Here is a 14,194-nt window from a genome sequence, read left to right as displayed (position 1 = left end):
AAAATCAAGAGTTGGACGCTCAACCAACTGAGCCACATGGGCGTCCCTACCATGTTGACCATTTTTAAGCACACAGTTCAGTACTATTAAGTACATTCACATTATTATGTAACCATCACCATCATCAGTCTTCACAATTCTTTTCATTTTCCAAAACTGAAACTCTTTACCCATTAGATAAGAACTCCCTATTCTGTCCCTCTCTTCCCCCCCCCCCCCCCCGCAGCCCCTGGCAACCACCATTCTATTTTCCGTCTCTGTGATTTTGCTACTCTAGGTACCTCATGTAAAGGGAATCATACACTATTTGTCCTTTTGTGACTAACATTTTAATTAACATAATGTCTTCAAGTTTCATCCCTGTTGTAGCACAGGTCAGAATGCCCTTCAGGCTGAGTAATATTCCATTTTGTTTATCTATATATTCTAAATGTATGTGCCACATTTTGTTTATCTATTCATCCATCAAGGGACACTTGCATTGCTTCAACCTTTTGGATGCTGTGGATAACACTGCTGTGACATGAGTGTGCAAATCTGTTCAAGTCCCTGCTTTCAATTCTTTGGGTATATACTCAGAAGCAGAATTGCTCAATCATATGGTAATTCTACATTTACTTTTTAAAGAAAGTGCCATGCTGTTTTCTATAGTCACTGCAATACTATTTTTCATTCTCAATAACAATGCACAAGGGCTCCAATTTCTCCATATTACTGTCAACATTTTTTGTTTTCTGTTGTTTTGATAATAGCCATCCTCTTGGGTATTTATTCATTCTTGCAACAAAATTACTTGAGCACTTAGTTTATGTGGGCTGTTGTGTGAGACACTAGAGATATGACTGTAAAATGAATATAAACTAAAATTGAAGAGACATATATCCAGAACTTAGAAGTCCATAGTAAAAATCAATAAATACAGGGGCTCCTGGGTGGCTCAGTAGGTTGAGCATCCAACTTCAGCTCAGGTCATGATCTCACAGTTGGTGAGTTTGAGCCCTTCATTGGGCTCTGTGCTGACAGCTCAGAGCCTGGAGCCTGTTTCAGATTCTGTGTCTCCCTTTCTCTGCCCCTCCCCATTCACGCTCTGTCTCTGTCTCTCTCAAAAATAAATAAACATTAAAAAAACTAAAAATTAAAAAAAATCAATACATTACTAAAAAGAAATAATTCAACAATGTGGCACAACTCAAATTTATCCAATATAATAGAATAATAATTTCTATTTGCTAAATTAAGTGTAAACTGATATCTAAATCCTTATTAAAAAGGTCCTAAACTGACATAAGAGCAGTCACATTACTGTTTAGCACAGGCAGCTAAAATGTATAAAATATAAATACTGATAGGTCATCTAAGTCACAGTATGGCACCTATCTGGGATGCTATAGCCGCCAGTATCAGTCCTCATTAATGACTATATATATATATATATATATATATATATATATATATATATATACACAATCATATATATAGGCAATACAGATCTATGTTGCTCTAGCTGCTGATTGTTATTTTATACACATTTAAATAAATTCTAAGAACAAATGACATTCAACAACTTACTACTTCTCCAAGCGCTTTTTTTTCTGAGTCAAGTGATCGAACCCGATTTCTTAAAGCCAGAATTTCTTCATCCAGTCTCTGATTATGTTCCTTTGCTTTCTGTAGGTCAATTGAATCTAAAACAGAAAAGAACACAGTTTTTTTTGTTTCTCACACCAGACTAATGAGCTGGATATTTTAAACTTTTTTTTTTAATGTTTATTTATTTTTGAGACAGAGAGAGACAGAGCATGAACAGGGGAGGGTCAGAGAGAGAGGGAGACACAGAATCTGAAGCAGGCTCCAGGCTCTGAGCTGTCAGCACAGAGCCCGACGCGGGGCTCGAACTCACGGACCATGAGATCATGACCTGAGCCGAAGTTGGACGCTTGACCAACTGAGCCACCCAGGCGCCCCAGAGCTGGATATTTTGAGGATAGGGTTTTTGGCACTAGAGGCTCTTGGAGGAGATGTACTTTTAAAGCAGTGGAGCCTACCTCCTAGAAGTTCAGCAGCAGAGAAAATTATCTTCCTACTTGCTTGTGGTCCTATCTCTCATACATACCACATACACTCCTAGACACTTCTATTCAGCAACGGTAGGGCCCCCCAGACAACAAATGGTGAGCCACGAGCAGTGAATGGACAGATTTTCTAAGCTAAATCAAGTTAATGTATCAAAACCATCTTTCTGCCTGCACCACAGCCCAAAAAATGGTAGTCCACTCTAAGACCTGCTCTTTCCAGGGCTCATCAGTTTCCTTATTATTGCAAACTTGCTATGGGAAACTTTCCTGAATTTGTAGCTGTTTCTTTTTAGCCATTTCCACATATATTTCTCTTATTTTTCTTCTTCTGCTTAAAAGTCTCCTTTGTTGGGACACCTGGGTGGCACAGTTGGTTAAACGTCTGACTCTTGATTTCGGCTCAGGTCATGATCTCACAGTCTGTGAGTTCGAGCTCCACGTAGGGCTCTGGCTCTGTGCTGGTGGTATGGAGCCTGCTTGGGATTCTCTCTCTCTTTCCCTTTCTGCCCCTCCCTTGGCTTGTGCTTCCTCTCTCTCTCTCTCTCTCTCTCTCACACACACACACACAAATAAAATAAATAAACTTAAAAAAGAGTCTCCTTTGTTTTCCCTCTTTATCACCTGTTTTGTATTAATTATTCCTTGTATTTTTCCTTTCTTCCTTTTTTCCCCCCTTGCTTCCTTTTCCTTTCCCCCTCTTAGCATGTAATTTTTTTAATTTGAAAAGTGCTGAACACACACCAAAAAGAAAAAAAAATCATTCACAATCCCACCTTGTATATGTGTCAGTGGGTGGGTGCATATATACAGAGACAGAGACATTTGTTTTTTGGCTTGTGGAATCTTTCAAAGATTTAAATGATGCTATACAATCTGTCTGCAACTTTACCATATCGATGTGTGGGTTTTGTTGTTGTTGTTGTTGTTGTTGTTGTTGTTGTTGTTGTTGTTGTTTTGTATCATGGATGTCTTTACAGGACTGTCCTTACAAAGTCATTTTCCATTTCTCATTTGGAACTACTTTTAAATTAGTTTTACTGATTCTTGGTTTTCATACAAATGGATTCTTAATATGCATATTTTTTGTGTGTGAGGCTTCTTTCAACTCAATATATATTTTGGGTATGCAGCTGTGTCATATCAGTAATGTATTCCTCTCTACTTTAGTCCATCTTATTCATACATCACTTACTAATCTACTGGTCTCAACACATCCTCTCATTTTATTCTGCCCAGTGCGTTCATTTCCCCTACTGATGAAGATTCAGGTGTGTTGCCAATGACTTGCTCTTATAAACAATTCTAAAATCATTATCCTTTTTCATCAGTCTTTAGGTACTTATGACATTACTTCCAAAAAACAAGTCCCCAGAAATCGGACCACTGGATCAGCTGATATGTGCATTTAGAAAATGTAATAGATACTGCCAAAACAAATCTTCAAAAAGATTGTACAAAGTTACATTCTGTACAATGACACTCCCCATTTGTCCACACTGGAGGTTACTAGAATTTTAGTTTTCATAAATCTTAAAAATGCAGTTGAATTATGGCTTGTTTTAAATGCAATATTGTTTTGCTGATCACAAATGGAATATAGGCTTTTAGTTAAACAAACAAACAAACAAACAATGTTATGTTCAAACTGAATATTCTCATCTAACCCTTATTCACCACCCTCACCCAAAATAATATTAATACTTAGTAAATACTCTTCAAAAGATTCTATATACACATTCTAACATACAGACAAGGGTTTTATTAAAAATATTTAACAACTCTTAAAGCATGGACCTTCACCTGTAAGAATGAGCTCAGGAGGAAAATTCTAGAGAACTGCCAAGTATTATTCCTTTAGCAGCTGGGAAGACAGGGGCTGGAAGGAGCTGGGATAGTGGGGTAGGTGGTTGACAGTTGAAACACTCAGTGCAGCAGGTATTTACAACTTACGCAAAATTATTCCGGTGTCTTCACGACTCTACTGCCCCACATTAATGTGTACCACTTCATCAAAGTCCTGTGGGCACACACACACATACACCCAGACCCCCAAAATAAAAGCCAAAATAACACTGTCCCGCATATAGTACTGTACAACTTGCTTTTTTCACCTGATAACATATCACGGACATCTATTTGTGTCATGCACATACATCTATGTCATTCTTATTAATAGATGCACAGCCATTTATTTGGCCAATTCATTGTGGAGAAACACAACTACTCCCAAAGTTACTTCTTACTCTCCATACTTTCACAAGTTCTTCTATAGTCATCAGGGATACTGTAACATTTCCTCCTGGTTTTTGTTATCAGGGTAATGCTGCCCATATGGAAAGTGTTCTGTCTTCTTCAATTTTCTGGAAGAATTTATGTCAAATTGGTATTATTTATTCTTTAAAAAGCTTTTTAGAATTCACTAGTGAAGATATCTGAACTCAGAGTTTTCTTCATGAGGAAGATTTTTTTTTCAATATATGAAATTTATTGCCAAAGTGGTTTCCATACAACACCCAGTGCTCATCCCAAAAGGTGCCCTCCTCAATACCCATCACCCACCCTCCCCTCCCTCCCACCCCCCATCAACCCTCAGTTTGTTCTCAGTTTTTAACAGTCTCTTATGCTTTGGCTCTCTCCCACTCTAACCTCTTTTTTTTTTTTTTCCTTCCCCTCCCCCATGGGTTTCTGTCAAGTTTCTCAGGATCCACATAAGAGTGAAAACATATGGTATCTGTCTTTCTCTGTATGGCTTATTTCACTTAGCATCACACTCTCCAGTTCCATCCATGTTGCTACACAGGGCCATATTTCATTCTTTCTCATTGCCAAGTAGTACTCCATTGTGTATATAAACCACAATTTCTTGATCCATTCATCCGTTGATGGACATTTAGGCTCTTTCCATAATTTGGCTATTGTTGAAAGTGCTGCTATAAACATTGGGGTACAAGTGTCCCTATGCATCAGTACTCCTGTATCCCTTGGGTAAATTCCTAGCAGTGCTATTGCTGGGTCATAGGGTAGGTCTATTTTTAATTTTCTGAGGAACCTCCACACTGTTTTCCAGAGTGGCTGCACCAGTTTGCATTCCCACCAACAGTGCAAGAGGGTTTCCGTTTCTCCACATCCTCTCCAGCATCTATAGTCTCCTGATTTGTTCATTTTGGCGACTCCGACTGGCGTGAGGTGGTATCTGAGTGTGGTTTTGATTTGTATTTCCCTGATAAGGAGCGACGTTGAGCATCTTTTCATGTGCCTGTTGGCCATCCAGATGTCTTCTTTAGAGAAGTATCTATTCATGTTTTTTGCCCATTTCTGCACTGGGTTATTTGTTTTTTGGGTGTGGAGTTTGGTGAGCTCTTTATAGATTTTGGATACTAGCCCTTTGTCTGATATGTCATTTGCAAATATCTTTTCCCATTCCGTTGGCTGCCTTTTAGTTTTGTTGGTTGTTTCCTTTGCTGTGCAGAAGCTTTTTATCTTCATAAGGTCCCAGTAATTCATTTTTGCTTTTAATTCCCTTGCCTTTGGGGATGTGTCGAGTAAGAGATTGCTATGGCTTAGATCAGAGAGGTCTTTTCCTGCTTTCTCCTCTAGGGTTTTGATGGTTTCCTGTCTCACATTCAGGTCCTTTATCCATTTTGAGTTTATTTTTGTGAATGGTGTGAGAAAGTGGTCTAGTTTCAACCTTCTGCATGTTGCTGTCCAGTTCTCCCAGCACCATTTGTTAAAGAGACTGTTTTTTACCCATTGGATGTTCTTTCCTGCTTTGTCAAAGATTAGTTGGCCATACGTTTGTGGGTCTAGTTCTGGGGTTTCTATTCTATTCCATTGGTCTATGTGTCTGTTTTTGTGCCAATACCATGCTGTCTTGATGATGACAGCTTTGTAGTAGAGGCTAAGGTCTGGGATTGTGATGCCTCCTGCTTTGGTCTTCTTCTTCAAAATTACTTTGGCTATTCGGGGCCTTTTGTGGTTCCATATGAATTTTAGGATTGCTTGTTCTAGTTTCGAGAAGAATGCTGGTGCAATTTTGATTGGGATTGCATTGAATGTGTAGATAGCTTTGGGTAGTATTGACATTTTGACAATATTTATTCTTCCAATCCATGAGCAGGGAATGTCTTTCCATTTCTTTATATCTTCTTCACTTACCTTCATAAGCTTTCTATAGTTTTCAGCATACAGATCTTTTACATCTTTGGTTAGATTTATTCCTAGGTATTTTATGCTTCTTGGTGCAATTGTGATATTTGGGGATTTTTTAAACATACTTCTGTTATTGCTTTTCAGTTTAATTCTATTATGGTCAGAGAACATAATTTGTGATTTCAGTTCTTCCACAGAAATGTATTTTATGGCTCAGTATGGCCTCTCCTTGTGAACATTCCATGCATACTTGAAAAGAATGTGTGATGTGGTGGAGTTTGCTATAATTATCAATTATAGAAATTATCAAAAATTTCCATAATTATCAATTTCTATAATTATCATGTTGGCTGGTAGTGTTCTTAAGTCTTCCATATCTTTACTGATTTTGTTTTATTGTTCTATCAATTACTAAGGAGGCAGTGTTTATAACTGTATCACATACTTTTGAAAAGGAGGGTTAACAATCCTGATCACCAATTACAATGTAAGGGCTCTTTTCTCCTATACATCCAAGCAATTATTGGACACCAGCCAGGCATCCTATAATTCCACTCAATTCTGACACTATCTAGCTGGAGATAACATCAGATTGCACAGGTTAAGGGTTCGGTCCCACAAGAATGTTCGCCACTTCAGATGCCAATGGCAAGCTCATGTTGTTACGTGTGCTTCTGACTGACTGGTTATAAATCAGAGGTTGCCACGACCCCCATCTTGGTCTGATTACTTTGTTAGAGTGGCTCACAGAATTCAGAGAAACATTTTACTCACTAGATTGCCAGTTTATTATAAAAAGATATAACTCAAGAATAGCCAGATAGAAGAAATGCACAGGGCAAAGTATGAGTAAAGGGGTGAGGAGTTTCCATGTCCTCTCTGTGGACACCACTCTCCCCAAATCTCCATGTGTTCACTGACCAGAAGCTCTCCAGACCCTGTCCTTTGGGGTTTTTATAAAGGCTTCATTCATAGGCATGAGTAATTAAATCCATTGGCCATTGGTGACTAAACTCTGTCTCCAGCCCTGTCCCCTTCCAGCATTGGTAAACCAGGGGCTTTCCAAGAGTCCTCATTAACAAATTTCCACATGGGAAATTTGCAGGGTTTTAGAAGCTTGGTGTCAGAAACAGGGCCAAAGACTAAATACAAATTTCTTATTATAAATCACAGTATCACCGGGTAAGCTCAATTTTAGAATTATTTAAAACTGGTAACACGTTTTTAATTATTTTTGTAGTTGCTACCATTACAACACTCAACTTTTGTTGTATTATTTATAGCTGGTAGCATTTTTACAGTCAAGCCAGGGACAGGTTAACTAATTCACCATGGATTCCAAGCCTATTGGCTTCCCAGTGAACACGTGTGTGTGAAGTATTGTTAAATTCATCATAAGGTGTCTTGATGTCAGGGGCAAAATAGGTATTATTGGTGTTGACCACAGGTTTTGGAGTCAGATACATGAGTATCTGACTAACCCAGATACATGGGTTCTAATACTCCCTCTGCATTACTTAATTCATTAATACTTAATGTAGCTATTGGATAACTCACTTAACCTTCCATAACTCAGTTTTTTTGTGTTTGAAATGGGAATGATAATACTACTTGGAAGGGTTGTGAGGATTAGAGTTCATGCATATAAAGTGCCTGGGAGAATACCTGTTACTTAGTAAGCAGTAAGTGATAAGTAAGGTAATAGTAGTAGAAATAAGTAATAACAATGGCAATAGTGCTTTATTAGTATTATTATTAAAGATATTATTATATTAAAACATATTTAATACATATTAAATTATTGTTTAATGTATTATTAAACATTATATCTACTAACATGCATGACTCACCATTCTCTTTCAGCTTTATCAAATTTTCTTTCAAGTGTTCTATTTCTAGTTGAGCCTTCTTAAGTGCAGAGTCTAAAGAAAAAAGAAACAAAATATTTCTGTAAGGAGTGAATGGTTAGTGTAATGATCAAATCTGAAGTGGTCTCCTGTTTCGGAACACTCTATTTCTGCTGATTTTCCTTTAAGTTTCTGCATAAATGTCACCTCCAGGAAGCTTTTCCAGACTCCTTTTAGTGTTCCTGCTGCACCTTATTATTATTCCTGATTATCTGATCTGATAATATTTCTGTTTCCCTAACTAGATTCCATGCTGAAGAATTTGGGACTACTATAAACAAATAGAAAAAAGCTAAACTTTTTAAGCATGGTACTATCAGCTTTAAAAAAAGAAAACTATACTCAGAAATATTAAAATTAGTTCCTGCAATTAGTAATATTTAGAATTTTACCAGTAGTTGCTAGAAATATCAAAACAACAGAATTTCAGGAAGTATCTTTTGATACTATTCAAGAATTATATGAAGATGGCAGAATGGTAGAGGGCAAGAACATGGAGCATTGGAGTCAACCGGATTTGCGTTTTCCAATCCAGGTTTTATCATTTGGCCTCCTGGAGTCTAGTCATCACCAATGGTATGTCTGGTTGGCTTCCTATGTCAGGATGAAGAACCTCCGAGAGGTAAGAGACTAAGGTGAATCTTATGAGATCATTCCTAATCACAAAGTAAGTACATCAGCACAATCGTGCATGTCTCATTATTGACCCCAAAACGCTCAGTTCTTTGGAGTAAATCCTAGTCTAATCTACCAGATTCACCTAAAATTAGATTCTGACCCTAACAATACTATTACTGCCACTGCTACTGGCAACAGCAGTTACTAGTGTCAGATGTATTAACATTATAACAAACCTTCAGAGTAGATATTAGCATTCTCATTTTATAGATAAGATAAGGGAGGCTCAGAAGAATTAACCAACTTGCTCAATGTCACACAACAAGCAAATGGTAAATCTGAGATCTGAACTCAGGTCTGTTTGACTACACTGTGCCAGAGATGTAAGAATTACTCTGTTTTACTAGAACAATGATTTTCCTAAGTGTTCATCTATGGAAAGAGAGGGAGTAGAATGATAGCAGGTGGGAGGATGTTTCAGAGACAGTGAAGAGCATAAATGAAAGAGAATGGGTAGGAGAGAACATTGAGTGTTCTGGGGACTATATGTAGTCTGATACTGCTTGGGCCTACAGAGCAAAGGATTAGGGGAAATGTGGGGTAGGAAGCTGGATAGATACACAGGAGGCAAACCAGAAAAGCCTTAGAGAGCTCAGAATTTACTCTACACAATAAATTTTTTTATGGAAGCTTAAAGTACCGAGGAGGTAATTGAGAGGTTCTGTGAACACGAGATTTAATTTCCACTTAAAAAAAAACAAACCTATTTCTACAATAACACATACACCAAATATGTCATATACCAAAGTCAGGTATATCAGAGACCACCAAATGCATGAACTCGTACTGCCAGGTTAGCATCTCCTGTCATGTCCACACAGATATTTGAAAATCATAGCTCTCTCTCAGAGCATTTAAACTAGTAATATTTCCAAAACTGTGTTGGTTTTATGACCAAGTTTCTATGACCTCTCTACTGTTTGACAGTTTTATTTTCTAAGTCTACTCCTTTTAGTGGTTGCCCTGGGTATTTTTTTAAGAACTTTTTTTATTAAGGAAAATTTCCAACATATACACAAGTAGATAGAACAGTTATGGAAACACCTATATCTATCATCCCGCTTTTTTTAAAATCATCCAGCTTTTAACAATTATCAAGCCATGGCCAATCTTGTTTCATTTATGTCCATAACTATCATACACTAGTTTTCTAATGCTGTAAAGCAAATCACCACAACTCAGTGACTTAAAATGAGGGTACCTGGGCGGCTCAGTTGGTTGAGTGTCTAACTCTTGATTTTGGCTCATGTCATGATCTCAAGATTCGTGAGAGGCTGAAATCAAGGTATGAGCTGGGTATGAGCTGGGTGTGTTCATCTCGGAGGGATTGGGAAAGAATGTAGTTCCAAGCTCACTCAGGCTGCAGGCTGAATTCAGTCCCATGGTTGTAGGACTGAAGTCCCCATCTCCTTGCTAACTGTTAGCCTGGGAGGTCTATCAGCTTTTAGAAGCAACCAACATTCTTTGCCACTTGGTCTCTTCCATCCTCAAAGTCAGCAAAGGAGAATTTACCTCACATCAAATCCGTCTCACACTTTGGATATCTTCTTCAGGGAAAAGCCTAACCTCTTTTGAGGGCTCGCCTGATCAGGTCAGTCTCACTTAGGATAATCTCTCTTTCTTAAAGCCAATTGATTTGGGACCTTAACTACATCTGCAAAAGCTCTTCATAGCAGCATCTATATTGTAGTTGATTTTTGAATAACTTGGGAAAGGTATGTGTATACCAGGTGAGGCTCGTGGAGACCATCTTAGATTTCTATCTAATACACCTATTTCCACCAGTTCTTCTATTTTTAACAGCTTTATTGAGGTGCAATTTATATACCATAAAATTTGCCTTTTTAAAGTGTACTATTAAATGACTTTTAGTATATTTACATTTGTGAAACCCACCACAATCTGATTTTAGAACATTTCTATCACCCCATTGAGAAACCTCATGCCCATTTAGTTAACCCTAATTCCCACTCTTAGCCCTGGGCAACCATTAATCTACTTTGCCTTTTCTGGACACTTCATATAAATATAATCATACAATATGTGACCTTTTGCATCTGACTTCTTTACTTAGCATTATGTTTTTGAGATTCATCCATGTTGTAGCAAGCGTTAAGTATTTGGTTTTTACAGGCACATTGTCTTCCATTGCATGAGTGTTTGGAGTCCCCTAAATCACTCCCAGGTTCGGTGACTCTTGGGACTTGCCTCACTGGACTAAAGATATACTAATAGTCACAGCTGATACTTACTACAACAAAAGGATACAAAGCAAAATCGGCAAAGATAAAAGGTGCATGGGGCAAAGGCCAGAGGAAATCAGGCTCCAGCTTCCAAGAGTCTTCTCCAGTGGAGTCACACAGGGTGTGGTTAATTTCTCCAGCAACAAACTGATCATACATGTGAAGTATCTTCTATCAAGGGAGTTCATTAGAGATTCAGTGCCCAAGGTTTTTGTTTGGGGCTAACTAGTCACATATATACCACTTCTGCCCACCAGGTACCAAAATTCCAGATTCTCAGAAGGAAGGCAGGTATTGAGCACTGTGATACTGCACTTTGTGATTAGAAATATACATTTGACCTTATCTTCAACCCATTTCTGGCACAGAGATCCTAAAACCCTTGGAATTTCCTAAGTGATGAGAGCGATAAAGCCATCTTATGTTAATGAGGTGACTTTTGGCCAGCAATTAACAACAGGGGCTGGTTTCCAGGAGAACCAACCATGGGATTAGAGGTCCTATCCTCTGACCTCCAGGGACAGGAGAGGAGCAAGAGGTTGAATCAATTACCAATAGCCAATGATTTAATCAACCATGCCTGTAGTGAAACCTCTGTAAAAACCCAGAAGGAGAGGGTTTGGAGAGCTTCTGGGTTGCTGAACACATGGAGGTTTGGGGAGGATGGTGTATTCAGAGAGGACATGGAAGCTCTGCACACCATCCCCATACTTTGCCCTATGCATCTCTTCCATCCGGCTATTCCTAAGTTATATCCTTTCATAATAAACCAGTAATCTAGCAAATTAAATATTTCTCTGAGTTCTATGAGCCACTCAAGCAAATTCATCAAACCCAAGGAGGGGGTAATTGGAAATTCCAATCTATAGCCAGTTGGTCAGAAGCACAGGCGATACCCTAGGCTTGCAACTGGCATCTGAAGGAGGGTAGCAGTCTTACAAGACTGAGCCTTAGCCTGTACAATCTGACAGTATCTTCAGGTAGACAGCGTCAGAATTAAAGGTAAATAGTGTCAGAATTAAGTTGAAACGTAGGACACCCAAATGATGTCCAAGAATTGCTGGGTGGTGTGAGAGAAACACCCCTCTCCCACCTTGAAATTGTATCCTGGGATCCTATATAAGTATAAACCACACTGTTTGCACAAACAGTTCAGGCACAGTGAGCCCCTATTATCAGTTAGGGAATGGTGGGAACACTCCCAAAATCCAAGTTCCCAGATGCTAGTCAAGGGCTGACCTCACAAGCATGCCTTTCTAAGGACAGCAGTGTCAGGTCTCTGTTAACTATTTCCTACAAAGAATTACTGTATCACATTTTGTTTATCCATTCATCCAATGAGAGACACTTGGGTCACTTCTATCTTTTGGCTATTGTAAATAGTGCTCTGAACATTCGCACGCACATTTCTCTTGGGTAGATACCTAAGAGTTAAATTGATGGGCCACATGATAATTCTACATCTAACATCTTGAGAAACTGTCAAATTATTTTCCAGTGTCTGCACCATTTTACATTCCCGTCAGTAATATATGAAGGTTCTAATCTTTCCACATCCTTACCAACACTTGTCATGCTTTGTTTTGGGTTTTTTTTGTTTGTTTTTGGTTTTTTATAGCCATTCTAGTGTGTGTGTACTGGTATCTCATTGTGGTTTGAATTTGCACTTCCCTCGTGACTAATGATATTGAGCATCTTTTCATATATCTTCTCCAGAGAAATGTCTACCCAAATATTTTGCTCATTTTTAAATCAAGCTTTCTTTTACTATTATCAGAATTCTTTACATATTCTAAATATAAGTCCTGTATCAAACATGATTTGCAAACATTTTCTTCTAGTCTGTGAGTTGTCTTTTTCACTTTCTTGATGTTGGTTGTTTTTTTTTTTTTTTTTTTTTTGATATTGCAAGTGGTAATTTTTATCTCATTTCTCAATAGTTCTTTTTTTAAAAGATTTTAAGTAATCTCTACACCCAACATGGGGCTCGAACCCACAACCCCAAGATCAAAAATCAGGTTTCCCTTGACTGAATCAGCCAGGCACCCCTCAATAGTTTCTTGATAGCATATAGAAATACAATTGTTTTCCTTTTATGATTTAATGAGTCACATAATTATTCATCTAGCTGCAAATATTAGATTCATGACAATAATATCATTATTTATTTGTGTCACTATTAATATAAAACAAATCCAAAAAACTGATGAATAGAAATATTCACATCTGATTGGGACATTCAGATGTTGTTTTGTTTTGTTTTGTTTTGTTTTGTTTTTTTAAAGATTTTATTTCTTAAGGGGTTCCTGGGTGGCTCAGTTGGTTAAGTGTCTGACTCTTGATTTTGGGTAAGGTCATGATCTCGTGGTTTGTGAGTTGGAGCCCTGTGTTGGGCTCCACGCTGAGCACAGAGCCTGCTTGGGATTCTCTCTCACATTTTCTGTTCCTCCCATGCTCATGCTCTCTTTCTCTCTTTCTCAAAATAAATAAATAAAACTTTTAAAAATTAAAAAATATGTTTTATTTCTTAAGTAATCTCTATACCCAACATGGGACCTGAACTCACAACCCCAAGATCAAGAGTCACATGCTCTACTGACTGAGCCAGCCAAGTGTCCCTTGATGTTGTATTTTGAAGTATAGAAGTTTCAATTTAGGGGACACCTGGGTGGCTCAGTCAGTTAAGTGTCTGACTCTTGATTTTGGCTCAGATCATGATCTCACAGTTCATGGGATCAAGCCCCGCATTGGGCCCTGTGTTGACAGAGTAGAGCATGCTTAGGATTCTCTCTTAGAATAAATAAATAACTTAATTTGTAAAAAGTTTCAAATTTTGACTGAGTCCAATTTATTAGTTTTTCTCTTACCACTTTTGCTTTTGGTGCTCTACTAAAATATCATTGCCTAATCCAAGATCATGAAGAGTTACTATGTTTTCTTCTAAGAGTTTTACAGTTTTAACTCTTATATTTAGCTTTGTGATCCATTTTGAGTTATTTTTTGTGTGTGGGTGTGGTACAGGGGTCTTTATAAAAGCAAATCCTAGACATATTGTTCAACCATAAATATTTCACTATATATCTCTAAAAGAAGTCTTTTTAAACATTCAGTACACATGTGGTTAAGAAAATTTAGCAATTCC

The 14,194-nt window shown here is 37.9% G+C and overlaps 1 protein-coding gene across 1 annotated transcript in view; it reads right to left on the bottom strand.

The window, feature by feature from the left end:
• Positions 1 to 14,194, bottom strand: part of CCDC30 (coiled-coil domain containing 30) — a 126,049-nt gene that overhangs the window by 93,222 nt on the left and 18,633 nt on the right. The window contains exons 8-9 of the mRNA XM_042950487.1: positions 8,075 to 8,146; positions 1,570 to 1,685 (exon numbers count right to left, since the gene is read on the bottom strand). Of these exons, the coding sequence (XP_042806421.1) occupies positions 1,570 to 1,685; positions 8,075 to 8,146 (188 nt within the window). The remainder of the gene's footprint in view (positions 1 to 1,569; positions 1,686 to 8,074; positions 8,147 to 14,194) is intronic.

Source organism: Panthera leo, chromosome C1 (assembly GCF_018350215.1).
Source record: "Panthera leo isolate Ple1 chromosome C1, P.leo_Ple1_pat1.1, whole genome shotgun sequence".
Classification (NCBI taxonomy): Eukaryota; Metazoa; Chordata; class Mammalia; order Carnivora; family Felidae; genus Panthera; species Panthera leo.
Note: the sequence above shows the minus strand (reverse complement) of the source record. Positions and strands in the feature narration are given on the sequence as shown.